General features: G+C 39.0%; 1 protein-coding gene across 1 annotated transcript; it reads right to left on the bottom strand.

The window, feature by feature from the left end:
• Positions 1-2,113: 2,113 nt before the first annotated feature.
• On the bottom strand, positions 2,114-6,335 carry LOC137047797 (uncharacterized). The gene is made up of 8 exons (XM_067425676.1): positions 5,261-6,335; positions 4,706-4,854; positions 4,240-4,548; positions 3,856-4,155; positions 3,504-3,605; positions 2,940-2,967; positions 2,806-2,843; positions 2,114-2,686 (listed from the first exon to the last, which is right to left on the bottom strand). Exons 2-8 carry the CDS (start codon positions 4,761-4,763, stop codon positions 2,619-2,621), a joined length of 903 nt encoding a protein of 300 aa, XP_067281777.1. The 5' UTR covers positions 4,764-4,854; positions 5,261-6,335; the 3' UTR covers positions 2,114-2,618.
• Between the last annotated feature and the right edge of the window lie 10,544 nt (positions 6,336-16,879).

Here is a 16,879-nt window from a genome sequence, read left to right as displayed (position 1 = left end):
CAATGGCTGGGCTTCCAAAGATAGCAACTTTCTCAGTCTCTCAAAATGATTTTATGTTACTGTTTAATGGAATATTTTGCTGCCTTATGCCCCATTCCAAATCCAACAAGTTATACTTTCATAGCATTGTACATTCATAACATTGTACATTTAATTTGAATATGCATAAATATTCAAATTAAAACAAGTCCACCAACCATTTTTACTGCTTGTTTTGAGACACAAGATGAGTTATTTCAACACTCAAAAATATTATTCAGTTTAATTAAAAAAGCTACAGTAACATGATTTGTTAAAATTCATTAATTCATTAAACTTAATTTTAATCGTGTTCAATCAACCTAATGTATTTGAAACTGATGTTTACCTATTAATTTCTGTTAGAATTACATGAATCATTTTTTGTTGACATGATGGGCAGTAGATCTGTACTAGCATGCTTTACAAGGGACTGCATTAGGTGAGTAAATTTAGGGATTAAAGCGTTATAATATGGGTTTCAGTAAAGTGAAATATGATGTTAATGTGTTGGTCAGTTATGTTGTACCTTTAGAGGAGTTTCTGTAATATTTTTGAAATATGGTTACCATTATGCTGAAGAGTGGCGCCTGTGTTTAAGCTGTGGGAAGATCTAAATAACCAATCTTTTCCTATTTTTTTCTTTTAGCATTGTGTAAATTGATGAATTCTAACAGCATATAATTGATTTTCCAATTAAATGTTTAATTTAAGTTTGACAAGCTTGAAAGATTATTTTATAAATGTATCAATTGCATTTAAACTGTATTTGATCAAATTGAGTTGGACCAACTGAATTATATTTAATTGCCCTGCCCTCAATTAAATTGAGTTTGTCCAATTAGTTATTTGTGTGTGTGTGTGTGTGTGTGTGTGTGTGTGTGTGTGTGTGTGTGTGTGTGTGTGTGTGTGTGTGTGTGTGTGTGTGTGTGTGTGTGTGTGTGTGTGTGTGTGTGTGTGTGTGTGTGTGTGTGTGTGTGTGTGTGTGAGCCTGTTTATGTGGTTTATGAGGACACAAATTTGTATAACTACATGTATTACACTGGTATTACACTATAAATGTGGTTTATGAGGACATATCAAATGTCCTCATAATTCAAATGGCCTTAAAAACATACTAAATGATGTTTTTTTTTTGAGAAAGTAAAAATGTTTCCTGTGATGGGTAGGTTTAGGGGCAGGGGCAGTGTAAGGGGATAGAAAATACGGTTTGTACTGTATGAAATCCATTATGCCTATGGAGAGTCCCTGTAAACCACATAGGTGTGTGTCCTTGTTTATATTACATTGTGGGGACCAAATGTCCCCATAAGGATATAAACCCTGAGATCACCTACGTTGATCTCTATCAGCCGGTCCCCAGAACTCCCCACTTTTCAAAAGGCTTATAAATCATATAGGATGAGTTTCTTTGAGAAAGTAAAAATGCAGAATGTTTCCTGTGATGGGTAGGTTTAAGGGCAGCGTAGGGGGGATAGAATGTACAGTTTGTACGGTATAAAAAACATTAAGTCTATGGAGAGTCCCCACAAAGATACACTCAAAAAAATGATTCAGGCCCTTAGATAAGACACATTTAAATTAGGTTTACTTTACTTAATTAAATTAAGTTGTGTCGAAATGTGTTCAATCAGCCTAATATATTTAAAACTGAAGTTTACTTAATTAATTTGCGTTAAAACTACATGAAATATGTGTTCTGACATAACTAACTGAGTAGTGGATCTGTAGTTCCCAGCTTTGCAAGGGACTGCGTTAGGAGAGAAAATGTATGGAATGAAGTGTTATTTTATGTGTTTTTCAGTAAAGGGAAAGATGTTATTAGTTTATGTTAATGTTCAGTTATGTTGGACATTGACGAGTTTCTGTAAAATTGTTATTTGTAAAAATTGCTCAATATAGTTTTGTGCAACCACTGACCACATCTTTTTAAAGTAAATTCAACAAGTAATTTTTTTAGTGTAGTGAACCACGTGTGTGTGAGTGTGTCTGTGTGTGTTTGTGTGTGTGTGTGTGTGTGTGTGTGTGTGTGTGTGTGTGTGTGTGTGTGTGTAATACAAGAAATTTGCAAGCTGCCACGGTCAACCATCAAATATGTTTATTGGTCATCAGACATAAATGTTTAACTCTGCAATGCCACAATTATCAAAATCAAATGATCTAGAGAGCCATGTAATACAAAAGAGCATTTTTAAAGAATCTGCAGACAGCATTTTTCTATTCCACAACATTAGTGACCACATCTGTCAAGCTCCGATAAAACTTTCACCAATATAACACACACCCTACAACAATGTGAGATTTATATCAAACTTCAGTAACCAAATATAAGATCTTCTTTTCTGTTTAATGTTATCACAAGCCTTGTTCATTCATATGGTATAATACATATTTAGAGCTAGCTTATTATTTAATCATTCATCTCACTAGAATGACGTCTGCTAATAAAAAAAAGTTGCCATCTTTTTGGAAACAAACAAAACCCAAAAACAAACAGTTCTGGTAAATGTTCTAAATAGCATACATTAAATTACTTTGTAATAGCAAAATCTATTTTTTTTTTTTTTTTCAGAAGACCGTAAAAATTGTAGTGATTTATTTCAGTCTTCACAATTTTCTGTACCTTGTACCATAGGTAAACTCTCTTCTCTCAATGTGCTCTGTTTACCTGTTAAAGGGTGAATAGACACATGTGTTGCAGTTTTTTTCTCACATACTTTTCAGCTATTATTGCATAATATAATAGGCTACATTATACATAGTTTTAGGTTGGAAAGGTCATGTTACCATATGAAATTTTGCGGTGGGCGTCTTTTCTTGTGAGCCTAAAAATGAAAAACATTTTACGGTTAGCCTCAGTTGCTTTGATTATTTGTATAGTACTCTTTTGAAGTTCATTAGGTACAAGTTGAAATACTGACCCTCTGGATTTTTTGTTCACCGACATATCTGAGAATTGTAATAGAGAAATTTTTATTATTCAAAAATAAAAAAAGCCACTTCTGGTAATCAGCTAGACAATTTCACCTTTGTGTTTAAACTCAAAATTGTTGATCAAGTGCTAAAATTTATATTTAAATCATTTTGGTTCCACTTTTGTGCACTTTTATACATATTCCCTCCAGAATTACCCATGATTTTTTTTAAGAAAAATGTTACTAATGCGGAATTTCAGAAGACTTATGACCTGCTTGTTTCAATAAGATTTTCATACGTGTTAACATTTTCTCCTCATTAGTGTCATGTTAATCAATACATATATAAAGATTATATGTTAGATTGTTTGTCAGATAACTGATAACTCACTCATTATTAACTTCCAATCAAACAAACCTGACTAAAGCACAGCCAGCAAAACAAAACTCATTTTAGAGGCAATCAGTTTTGGAAATTCAAACCTTACTCACCGATTAGGAAACATACTATACGTTTCTTAGTAAACTATTTACAACAATAGACTAGAATCAGAAGCACTAAATTCTTACCACGGTATAATCCCACAGACATAATGACGGTTAAAAGTATGGTAAGGAGCGCTGCCACGCAGCCGGCGTACAGCAGAAGCCTGGAGTAGATTGGTCTGGTTTCTGAAATATAGCGATGACAATAGTAATTAGTTATCAGTTAATTAATAACTAAAAGTGCAATGCTTTAACATTGTATTCCAAGTTTTTCTACTTTTAAAAATGTTTTCATCATCATTTTATATTAACATTTTTGTTTCCGTTTATTTAATTTGTCAAAAGTTTTTAATTTCTACTTGAGTTCTTGAATTTTTCAGAGTTGCAGTGATAAGTTCTTAATTAAATTATAATTTTGAATTTGGACGATACGCACCATATAGATTCAGAGTTTTGGACACATTCTTGGCATCATATTCAGCAATGCATTGGATCTCATCAGCTTTTGTCCACTCCTCTGCAGGAATGGAGAGATGAGCTCGTGTGAATTCTGTGGCTGAATCAGTGGCGTCTGTCCAGGCGGATTCGGTCCATCCAACATGTGCTTGCTCTCCAATCCTCCAGAACACCCGCACCTGAGACGGGACAACTCCAGTCACAAGACACTGCAGTGGTACCGATGATGAGACAGGTTCTTGCGGTGAGTATAAGATGGATAGTTCCACAACTGAGTGATCTACAACAGATATCATCAAAATGTAAATCTGTTATAGTGAACGTGACCCATTGAGGTGCTGATGAGATTTAACTCCAGATTTACCTGTTACGATCACCCTGCTCCCACTGCCGATAATAGCCATTGTGCTTAAATGGCCAAAGCAATAGTACAAACCTGAATCGTTCAGTGTTAGTTTTGTAATAGTAAGAACGCAAGTTTTATCATCATGAGGATTATGAGACTCAAACCTTGCCGTTGTGAGTTTACCAGTCCGTAGGTTCAGTTTTTGCCATGATGCAGTATTATAGCAGTACTGAACTTTCTGCTCAAATGTACATCTTAATTGTACAGTGCCACCCACTGAGACGTGTATGAGTTCTGGTGACTGATCTAGGAGGAACGAGCAATTCACTGCAAACAAGAGAATAATAATAAAAAAAATATTTAAAAAAACGGTAAGATATTATGACATGAATATCAGATTAAATAGTTACTCTTTAAAATGAATGAGGTGAAATACTTGAGAACGAATGTTCTTAACTAAAAAAAAAAAAGTCAGATAACTTACTGTGTGAAGCAAACATACAACAACATAACAGTATCCAACAATGCGTCGAGGTGCTCATGTCTGCAGTTACAAAGTTCTGAAAGAATGTTAGATGTACCACTTTTGACTAGCCTATGGCAATCTTACCATCAAATGCCACCCAGTTTGGCCTTCAAGGAGAAACAAAATAAGAAAGAAAGAATCCCTTACTAGTCTACAGTGGGAGGATCTTTATTGCCTGTGTCACTTGTGCAAAAGCTATACCTTGTAGATGGAAAGACATGTGTAAGGAAAACCTTGAAAACCTTGAAAATTGATTCCTAACCACATAATATTGATATAAACTTGCAATTGTGATTTACAAAGTAAGAATTGTGAGGTATCTCTGACTTAGAGAGCAATATTTGGCATGATCACTCTTTCATTTCCTTCGTAAAATTGAAAATGTCCTAAAGTCCTGGAAAAAGTGGGAACCTTACAGTTTTCACAGTGATCTGCAGTCCTCAAAGGTGCTAGTTAGTCAACTTCTTAGTTATAGAGAAGCATGTTGCCAACATAAAATAACATGCTACTTACATTTACTTTGGCGTTGGGGCCATGGGACCATATCTTGAACAGAGCTTCTCATTTTGAGGACTCCCCCAATTATTGCCTATTGGATGTTTGGCTCATCAGACACACCCAATTAAAGTCTAATGAGCTGATGAGTTAAATTAGGTGCGGCGGATGAGAGAGATGTACAAAATGTGCACTGGTGGGGAGTCCTCAGGACAAGTTTGAGAAGCACTGTCCTAGAATGACCGCGTAATGCAGTTCTCTTTCACTTCATTAACTTAGAATTAAACTTCCAGTCAATGCGTCTGTCCTCAGAGGCCTGTCGCTGTTTGTTACTGATGTTTTAAGTGCCAAGGCATGAGCTTTATAAACTCAAAAGTCAAAATGGAAATTGTGCATGTGAGAGACTGGATTTCTCAGGTTTATATATTTCAGATATCATCCATAAAGTCACTATATTGCATACTGGTGTGGCTTTCTCTGTGTTTCTCTGTCTACAGATTTTTATCCCGAAAGGTCAATGCAGACTGAGCAGGTGCTCTTTTTGTCGGTTACTGTCTGCTGTTACTCTGGATGCTGTTACTTGTTTTGATCTAACCACACGGGTTTGAGATGAAAAGAGCAGCATGGTGAGAGAAGAACGGCCGATGCTGAACGCCCACACCTTCACTTGCAAATTGAGTCTGAAACATTTCCCCATGCACCCTGCACTTCAAATATATCTCATATGTGCAATGTCATGTTAAATTTCCATTCTATAAATTATTTTATTATTACAAACTCATTTTTTTAATCATTTAATTATATTGCCTGTGTCCTGAGTATTAAGAGTTTGTGATGGGATTTTTTTTTTGTCAGTGAATAACTTTATAAGCGATACACTAAAATATACTGATTTTTACAAACCAGATTGTAATTTAAATCTGAAAATAAGTAAATCAGCAAATAAAAATTTAGTTCTGTGACTGTGTCTATATTCATGGTCAAAATTGTTCACATCATAATGCCAGCAATTTGGCTATTTATGATCTAAGGGAATATGCATTAAAAGAGTTATGTCTGCTCCATTTTATATGTGTAAATATTTTGTTTCACTGAAATGTGTTATATCAATGTTGTTGTAATGCCTTTGGGTTGAATGGACAGTATGTGAAAGTAAGCAGTTTCATGAGACCCTCGATCATCTCCAACATCCTGCTGTGTATCGCACATCATCTTTACTTTGGTCTAACCACATGTGCTCAGATGACAGCAAAAAGGCTAGCAAAAAGGCCCACGCAATGTCTTGTTGGCATGCAGTGTGGTTTTTAATTATAGCCTATACATACTGACAAAATCTTCTGTGCAGATTTTCTTTTCCTCTTTTTTTTGTGCAAAATATGTGTGAAAAAATGAGTGAAATATATGTGTACGGATTTTTTTAGATTTTATAGACAAAGTTCATATTGTTGACTCATTGCTTCCGATAGTGCAGGCAGTATGATCATATCCTTCTGAGAAACAGGAAAAAAAAAGTTGTGTGATTGTTTAGCAATAGCATGTAAGCAGATGGAAACTAGCATTAGCTAATTCTGGAACAAAACATCTTTTTGTAAGATTAATACATTTTGTACATTGTCTTTGACAATAAATAAATAAATAAATAAATAAATAAATACAAATTGACCCTTGTCAACATAAAAAAACTGATTATGCAAAAAAAAATTTTTTTTTTAAATCACCAATCAATTTTTAGGTTACAGTATTTTTTATGCCAATAGTCGTAAAAAATATGATTCTCAATGTTATGAAAGATATAACAGAATGATTTGATATATCATTTTGCTTTTTGCAATATGTGTGTAAAAAGTGGGTTTCCCCAGTATCTTTGTATCTAATTTGCAAATTGAAGGCACAATATGTAAGATTTTTGGATCATCATAGCAGCTGTGGAGCAAACACATATAGTAACTTTATAGTATAATTTTCAACACACTCAAATGTATCTAATATGATAAAACACAGCTGCATTTCCCCACATCCGCTTGACCGGAAGAAGTGGAAGCGGCAACTGTGGCATCATAAAAGTTGTGCTGCTGTCAAGCCGTGTGTCGGCTCGGCTCGGCTCGGCTCGGCTCGGCTCGACAGCAACCGCTCCAGCAGCCTCGTTCAGCTCCCACAGCACTCAGCCCCGCTCCGCTCCATAATACAGAAACGTTAATAATCTCATCCATGAACATGATTTCAGCACACATCCCGTCCCCATTCTTTTCCACCAGCTGTGAGGTGAAGACAAAATCTCCCATGAATCCGCGCTCAATCTCGGCATCATCAAGCTACGTCTTTGTTTTGAATAGGCGACCTCTAGCAGCAAAAACTACATAGTGTGCTGTTAGGGGATAACAGTTTATGACCCAAGACCAGTAGTGAAAAAAGAGTAATGAATTAAAAGAAAAATGTACTTAAGAATAGTTTGCAGTTTCAGCAGATGAAACCAGCTTCAAGTCTCAAGGAGTTCATAGGCCACACTCCCTCTTTCACCGCCTAATCGCCCTGCCTAATGTACATACAATTGTCCCAACAGTTATACTGTTTTCAAGGTCTATCCACGTCATTACTGCAAGTTGGATGATTCTGACTGGCTCAGAAAAAAATGCACATGGTAAATTTCCACACATTGTCAGTTAATCAGATGCACGTCACTTGTTTACGCTTTCAACCCGGAATTAGGCCCGTAGTGACCTTCCAGGTCTGGAACAGGCGCAAGCTTGCCCAGAACAACAAGTCCACCCATCTCGTAGGGTGCCCATTGTACACCACCTCAACACTGATCTGTAACACATAATATTGTGCACATATACAGATACACAGTTTCTCCAAGGTTGGAGCTGATTAAGCTCCAGTTCTAACCCAAAACATACTGATAACATGTGCTCTCTCTCAGTGAGAGTTACAGACAGTAGTACAGGCAATATCCATCTTGACTGTAGCATCCAATCAATATTGAGAAGGCCAGAACTGATGGTTAAGTGAATTTTATTGCCGTCCTTGTCATTAACCAACGTAAGAGCTGAGTAAAAGCAAATAAACCATGCATTACCATCACATTTCGAACGTTACACAGCTCATTACACTAGTTTCAATCCGATAGCATTACAAAGTTATACATTTTACGATAAAGATTTCAAATAGCTCAAATATATTTCTTTACAAACCTTGTTCTCCAATTGACTGAAGCTAAACCTTGTAGTTTTAACTGTTTTTAACCGTGAACCTTTCCGACTTTCCTTTCGTCTTTTCGGCGCTCGCCAGGTACATTTCCGTTCTCATACTTCCGGTTTTTTGGTTATCAAAATAAAAGCCTGATACCGTAACAATAAAACCATATAATGTAGCTATGATCAAAATAATGCTTAACTACTCTGAAGGCCTTTACACTCCCACCAAATTATTTGCTGTTACACATATAAAAACACAAATAATTTCTTCAAGTTAAAGTTACATAACCGGAATGCAGAAATAACCTAAGAAACATGTTACAACTGTAACGTCATCATTTCAATACACTTAAGCATTACAAATGTACCTTTCACCATCTTCTAGTAGCAGAACTAACTTATGTACTGGACGTTCTACTACAGACATTTTGTTCACCCGTTGACCTCTTTTGTTAAGATTTCTGTCTGCAAAGCCTATTTTGACCTTTCTGACAAGTCCATCTGTATCTTTTACAGTGTCCAAGATTCGTCCAAGCTTCCACTGTGATCGTGGTTGCATTTCATCCTTGTCCATTACTATGTCGCCTATTTGCATGTTTCTTTTAGGCTTGTGCCATTTTTGTCTGACCATTATGTTCTGCAAGTACTCCCTTTTCCATCTGCTCCAGAATTGTTCAAGCAAGTACTGTACATGACGCCATCGTTTTTGTGCATATAAGTCCTCCTTAACGAACTGTCCTGGGGGGGGCAGAGGAGTTGATGTTTTCATTGTGACGAGATGATTTGGAGTTAGCGGCTCCAAGCTGTTTGGATCGTTGAGACTGTCTGTTGTAAGGGGGCGGCTGTTTACGATAGCAGCCGCTTCATATAAGAAGGTTCTGAGTGAGGAGTCGGTTAGTCGACCTGGTGTGAGAGCCAGTGTTGCATTAAGAACGTTTCTCACAGTCCGTATCTGCCGTTCCCATACTCCACCTGCGTGGCTAGCATGAGGTGTGTTTAGGACAAAATCACATTGGTTATCTGCAAGGAAGGTTGTCAGTTTGCTGATGTCAATTTCGCTTTGTGTTGCACTCAGTTCGTTTTTGGCACCAACAAAGTTAGTACCCTGATCACATTTTATTTGTCTGACAGAGCCTCTTAGAGCGATGAAGCATCTGAGTCCATTTATAAAGGTGTCCGTTGATAGGTCTTCTAACATTTCAACATGAATTGCACGTGAATAAAAGCACGTGAAGAGGAGGCCATACCTTTTATATTCTTTCCCTGCTTGTTTGGTCAGGAACGGTCCAAAAACGTCCATACCACAGTATGTGAAAGGCGGAGAGCGTTCAATTCTTTCTGATGGTAAGTCTCTCATTTTATGTCCTTCCACAGGTCTCCTTTGTTTCCGGCAAAACACACACTGGCGAATGTAAGATGCAACCGTTTGACTTAACTTTGGAATCCAATAGCCCGTGGATCGTATCTCATTCATTGTGTAGCCCTTTCCCTGATGATTGACCCTCTCATGGCAATGAGCAATTATCAGTTTTGTGACGTGATGTTCTCTGGGAATGATTGTTGGATGTTTAAATGAGCTGGGAAGAGATGAGTGATGGAGCCTTCCTCCCACCTTAAGCACATTGTCCCTGTCAAGGAAAACATCCAAGTTGTACATTTTGTTGCTCTTTGGAAGTGGTTTGCCTTTGTTTAATGTCTCGATTTCGTTTTGATATGCTTGTCTTTGTAAGTCTTTGATAATCACAGTTTCTGTATTTTGTCTTTCAGTTACAGTTGTGAGTGTCTTTGATTTGTCTTTGAGCAGGTATCGTCTGAGACGTGCGACTGCGCTGACTGCACGGGACCAGGATGAGAACCTTGTGAGTCGGTCACTAAGGCTTGTATGTTCAACGGTTTCAGTGCTTAGTGTATGTACCTTTCTCACCTCTGGGTCTCCTACTGTAAGTACAATGGTCTCTTTTGTTTGAAGCTGTATTTTCTTTTCCCACAGGAAGTGAGGGCCTGTGAACCAATTAGATGAAAGCAGTTCATTTACAGATGTGCCCCTGGATGCTATATCTGCTGGGTTTTCGCTGGTAGGCACATAAAACCATTGTTGCAGTGAGGTACTGTTGCGGATTTTTTGCACTCTATTAGCGGCAAACGTGTGAAACCGCCTCGCGTCGTTGTTTATGTATCCTAGAGTGACTTTTGAGTCTGTCCAGAAGAACTCTTCAATATTGTCATAGAGCAGTTCCTCTCTTAGCGTGTTACTTACAGCGACTGATACTGTGGCTGCGGTAAGCTCTAACCTTGGGATCCTGGTGATCTTTGTTGGAGAGACGCGTGCTTTGCCCATGATGAAGGTACAGTGGACCTCTTCCTTTTTGTTTATGAGTCTGAAATAAGAACACTGTCCATATCCTGTGGCACTTGCATCAGAAAAGTGGTGTATTTCTCTTTTTACCACTTCTCCAAAATCTGCAGGAACATAACATCTGCTGATTTGCACATTTTTTAGATTGTGTAGATCTCCTTTCCATAACTCCCACGGTGGCTTAAGCTGCTCAGGTAGCGGGTCGTCCCAGTCTGTTCCTTGACGACACATTTCTTGGAGAATCCTCTTTCCCTTGAGTACATAGGGAGCAATGAAGCCAAGGGGGTCGTATATTGCTGCGACTGTGGACAAGATGCCGCGCCTGGTTGGTGGTTGGTCCTTTAGCGTGATGTTAAAAGTAAAGCAATCCTTCTCCACATTCCAATAAATGCCAAGTGCTCTTTCAGTCTGTGTCTCATTAAAAGTCAAGTCCTTTGTTCTTGTATCTGTTGCATGCTCTGAAGCTGGAATGCTTTTTAAAACTTCAGAGTTGTTGGACACGAATTTGTGTAACCTTAGTCCACCCTTTGCGCACAGTTCACGTGCTTCCTTTGCCAGTCGTATAGCATCCTTTACTGTCTCTGCGCTGGTGACTCCGTCGTCTACATAGAAGTCTCTTGCTACGAACTGTGAGCCAACTGGATATGCGGAACTGTTCTCTTTGGCTAAATGTTTGAGTCCATAGTTCGCACAACCGGGTGATGAAACAGCACCAAAGAGGTGTACTGTCATCCTGTACGCTTGTGGCTGGCTGTTCATATCTTCATCTTTCCACCATACGAAGCGTAAGTAGTTGCGATCATTTTCTTTGACTTCGAACTGGTGAAACATTTTTTCGATGTCGCACATGAGAGCTACTTGGTGCTGTCTGAAGCGCACAAGCACACCAGTTAAGTTGTTGATCATATCTGGACCGTTCAGTAAATGCTCATTAAGACAGGTGCCTTTGTGTTTTGCGGAGCAGTCGAAGACCACGCGCAACCGATCAGGTTTCTTTGGATGATAGATGCCGTGGTGCGGTATGTACCATGTCTCTCCGGGCGGTCCATCCTCGTCAGTCTTTTCAGCGTCACCCCTTTTGATGATGTCACTCATATATTTCATGTATTCCCTTTTGTATTTTTCATCTTTCAGAAATTTGCGCTTGAGCTGATTTAGCCTGGTTTCGGCGAGTTGTCTGTTATCCGGCATTTGTGGTCTTTCTTTAAATGGTAATGGCATTTCAAAATGTCCATTTTCAGTCTGTGTTATGCCATGCTCGAGTTTCTGAAGGAATACTAAGTCCTCTTGTGACACCGTCTTTTCATTCCCGTCAGTCTCTTTGAAATCTCTCTCCAAAACACGTATTGCATCTGCTGGAGTTGAGGGAGGGATTTCTTTAACAATGATTCGGTGACAGAGACTGCTCACTGAATAGGTTTCGTGGTATGGTGTCGAGTTGCCAACTATGCTCCATCCCAAATCAGTGTGAATGGCATATGGCTCATTTTCTTTGCCTAAGATTACTTGTTTGGGTGCGAGAGCTCTAGGACAAGTATAGCCTATGAGAAGACTTACTTCACAACCGAGGAGTGGAGGGACCTCGTCTACAATCGGCAGCAAGTGACTCCATTGTTTGGCTGTTTCACATGTAGGTATGTGTTCTCTGTTAGCAGGTATGTAATCCTTTGTGTATGCAGTGGGGAGCTTAATGACTGTGGCTGAATTATAACCCCTCACTAAGAGATCAGACACCTTTCCACTGCTTACAACTGCATTTTTACCCATCATAGTTGTTAGTTTCAACTTTACTGGACAAACATCTGCCTGCAGCTCATGTGTGACATCCTGATCAATGAATACAGTGTCGCTCTGTGTGTCTAATAAGGCATAGACCAGCTTTTCCTTGAGTGGATTAGTGGTAGTGGACAGCCATACTGGAACTATCATTGAGGTGCTGACTGACTGTTCAGATCTGGCAACGTTGAGTGACATGGCTGTTGCTGTTTCAGATGAGCTACCTTGAGCTGCATGGTTTGTGCTCACACGTGTTTCTCTTTGCAGACCATTCCTGTAGTTTTCATCATGAAGACATGTCGGGTGTCGCTTTGTGCAAGTTTCACAAGTGAGGCGCCGTTTGCAGTCCTTAGCACTGTGTCCTGGTTTTAGACAGCCATAACAAAGTCTATTGTCTTTCACATGCTTCTTTCTGTTTTCTAGAGACATTTTCAAGAGGTCAGGGCACTTGTGAAGTTGATGGGTGCCTTGGCACATTGTGCATGGAGAGCCATTGAGTATTTTTGTTATTGTCCTTTTATCACTTTGTTCCGTGGTGTTTGTGTTATATACACTTGCCTTATTCCTTTTGATTTCCTTTGTGTTCCTTCTGTCACTGTTTGTTTCAGTGCAGCGAAGTGCATGAATGGAGGTGACTGGATTGCAGGCGACTTCAGCTTCTAATGAGAGGAAGGAGGCAAAGGCAATAAAACTTGGAAACTCACCGCCCTCCATTAAAGTCTTTGTTACCTGTCTGTTCCATCTCGCGTTTATCCAGTCTGGTAGTTTGTGCAACAATTTTTGGTTTTCTTCACTGTCATTGAGTATTTGTAGACCCTTTACATGTGGCATTGCAAGCATGCATGCATTTATGAAATCTGCAAATGCCCTTAGTCCATCAGCATCTCTAGACTGCACTTTAGGCCAATTTGATAGCCTTTCTCTAAATGCCTTCTGAATCACGAAAGGCTGGCCGTACCTTTGGTTTAGTTTGTGCCAAGCGTCGTTATATGCTTCCTCATCATTTCTAAAGAAAGTGCCTTCAAGGCATTTTCGCGCTGGGCCTGTTACGTATCTTTTCAAATAGTACAATTTGTCTGCTGCTGAGATGCCCTTTTGTTCAATCAGTGATAAGAAAGTGGATTTCCATTCAATGAAGCTTATAGGGTCGCCACTAAACACTGTTGGTTCTGGCGTGGGAAGTCTGTTCAGTTTAATGCTGTCCTGCACTGCTTGAGCTAGTTGACTGACACTAGGGGGAGCTGTTTGCACAGGAATGAAAGAGAGCGCTGGTGTGGGTGTGAAATATGGGCTCACCTGTTCACTTTTAATTGACTTTACATCATCCACCTGTGATAACTCTCTGTTATATGCTTCAAACCTGGCTCGAGCCGCTTTCACTTCCCTCTGTGCTTTCAAGCGTTCCAACTCTGATGTTTGAGCTGCCATTTGTTTCTTGTGCTCCTCCTCTAGAGCTTTTATCCTTTCCGGTTGTCTTTGTTCCTCTAGTACGATCTCATATTCAGCTTCCTTTGCAGCTAGCTCTGCTGCTGCGTCGGCTCGTTTTGCTGTGAGCTGTGAAGCTGAGGACCGTTGGCTGCGATTTGAACCTGCGGTTGAGCCATATATGGACTGGGCATACTCATGCTCTAAGAGTCCACGTAAACGAGTTCTTTCGCGCTCTGCATCAAAATCCTCATCAACACCACTTAATCTTTCCAGAATTATCTTTACGATGTCATGAGTTACTGCATCGCATGCATCAATCTTTCTCCTTATGTCAGATGATGGTGCCATTTGGTTTCTTATTTCTGAATATGACTTCAATACATCATCTCTCCTTTTCTCTATTATGTCTGCGAGTTCTGACATCTCCTTGTCTGTGATATCTACCTTTAACCTTTCTCTGGTTTCGCGTGCCTGTATTTTCCATTGTTCATAAAGAGTTGTTAGTCTTTTTTCCCTTTTACTCATTTCTTCCCTTTGGAATGTTATCATCCTTTCTGTTGGTACTTTAACTCTTTCAGAACGTCTTGGCAAACTTGACATGCTTTGAGCTTTGTCTTGAAACTCTGTTAAGATTCGTTCCTTGCACCTGATTGAATCTATAATGTTTGATCTATCCTCAATTTCGTCTTTAAGTGAGTCTTTTAAATCTTGAATTTCTTGTTGTAAGTTTGTGATCTGTTCATTTATGTCAATTTGACTTACTAAAGCAGCCTGTGATTCTTCCATTTTGAGCACCTTTCGTTGAACTGTTTTATTTTCTGACCAACTTCTGCCCTCTGCTGGACTTTGCGGGAATTGCCGATGGATCCTTTAGCCCCGTTGTGCAGCATGTGGCGGTGGTCAAGCTCTTACTGTAGCATCCAATCAATATTGAGAAGGCCAGAACTGATGGTTAAGCGAATTTTATTGCCGTCCTTGTCATTAACCAACGTAAGAGCTGAGTAAAAGCAAATAAACCATGCATTACCATCACATTTCGAACGTTACACAGCTCATTACACTAGTTTCAATCCGATAGCATTACAAAGTTATACATTTTACGATAAACATTTCAAATAGCTCAAATATATTTCTTTACAAACCTTGTTCTCCAATTGACTGAAGCTAAACCTTGTAGTTTTAACTGTTTTTAACCGTGAACCTTTCCGACTTTCCTTTCGTCTTTTCGGCGCTCGCCAGGTACATTTCCGTTCTCATACTTCCGTTTTTTTGGTTATCAAAATAAAAGCCTGATACCGTAATAATAAAACCATATAATGTAGCTATGATCAAAATAATGCTTAACTACTCTGATGGCCTTTACATTGACTCTTTAGTATTTTATTAAAAGGAAATATATTACATAATAAATTAAATGAAAGACAAATCCATATTTCATATCTGGAAGCAGGGCTAAGTGAGCAAACACTGTTGCTCCTGGCATGTTAGGAGTGTGTGATACCTCCAAAATCTAAACCCACAACACCTTGTTGCTATCAAGTGTTTAGTGACACATCACACATCTCTTAGAAAACAAACTTTAACTTTAGAAACTTAAACTTTAGAAAACAAGAGACAATCAGTGGTTCTCTTAAGCAAAATCATAATTAGAAAGAATCATTATAATAATATAGGAAGATAAATATTGATTAATACACAGTGAGTGATGTCCTTATCTTTTGTTTGACATTAAACAGAGTAAAGGTTACTGCCCCTTTAAGACCTAATGCAGGATATGCGTAGTCTTTCTCATAAAGTTCCCTTAAATGGTTACTTCAGCGATTAGCATATGGCTTTGTATCAGTAGAAACCCTGGAGTATATTCAAATGATTGTTACAGGGCTACAGGATTGTTTAAGTGTGAGAATACTAGACTAGAATACGTTTTTGCCCCAATATATATATATATATATATATTGACTAACCCTCCGCCCAAAAGAACACGCAAAATAATTAATTATTTCATTAATGGTCGTGGTCTTGTTGCTCCCACGTGAGAGGCGGCCGGGCAAAGTGCGCTAAGCTGCTGTCCAATCACAACATGGGAAGCGCTGGCCCAATCAGACCTCGTTACCTGTTTCTGAAGGAGGGACTTCATAGAACATTACACGATATGGTATAGAGATCATAAGAAACGCGCAGGAGATCACTTCCGCCGTTTGTATCCCATCGAGATACACATGTTAGTCTGACAAGCCAGACCCACATCAAGATGTTTGGTCTGGAATCTCACCATAGACAGGGCTCAATCCGAGGGGCGGGTTAAACGGTTGTCTTTCAAACTCCCTCTGCACGCAATTGGATACCGCTACAACCAACCAGAGCAAGAAAGGTCAAGCAGAGCTCGTTGACAGATTAAACTTTCGCCGTATCCGGTCAGCAAAACTCAGAACACATCTTCCCTTCTTAAGAATGACTACAGTGCCGTTATTTGTTCTTTTCTCAGAGAAAAGCTTAAAGGTCCCGTTCTTCGCGTGTTTTCGAAGCTTTGATTATGTTTACAATGTGCAATATAACATGAGTTCATATTTCGCGTGTAAAAAAACAGTAATTTTCACACAATTGACTTATCTGTACAGCGCCGTTTTCTCTGTCCTAAAAACGGCCTGATGATTTCCTTGTTCTATGAAGTCCCTCCTTCAGAAACACGTAATGAGTTCTGATTGGGCCAGCGCTTCCCATGTTGTGATTGGTCAGCAGCTTAGCGCACTTTGCCCGGAAAGGTCCCGCCTCTTACCATAACGGGGAGATGCAAAGGCTGAATGCGCTCTTCTCCATTTGGGAGAGCAACAAGACCACGCCCCCTATTTTGCGTGTTCTTGTGGGCGGAGGGTTAGTCAACAA

Source organism: Pseudorasbora parva, chromosome 19 (genome assembly GCF_024679245.1).
Source record: "Pseudorasbora parva isolate DD20220531a chromosome 19, ASM2467924v1, whole genome shotgun sequence".
Taxonomy (NCBI): domain Eukaryota; kingdom Metazoa; phylum Chordata; class Actinopteri; order Cypriniformes; family Gobionidae; genus Pseudorasbora; species Pseudorasbora parva.
Note: the sequence above shows the minus strand (reverse complement) of the source record. Positions and strands in the feature narration are given on the sequence as shown.

Bases quoted from the DNA above. Each gene is read 5' to 3' on its own strand.
- LOC137047797 (XM_067425676.1), bottom strand. From the start codon at position 4,763: ATGAGCACCTCGACGCATTGTTGGATACTGTTATGTTGTTGTATGTTT. The intron at 4,156-4,239 runs GTAAATCTGGAG...TATCTGTTGTAG, and splicing joins GAGCAGGGTGATCGTAACAG to ATCACTCAGTTGTGGAACTA. The intron at 2,687-2,805 runs GTAACATGACCT...ACCCTTTAACAG, and splicing joins CCACCGCAAAATTTCATATG to GTAAACAGAGCACATTGAGA.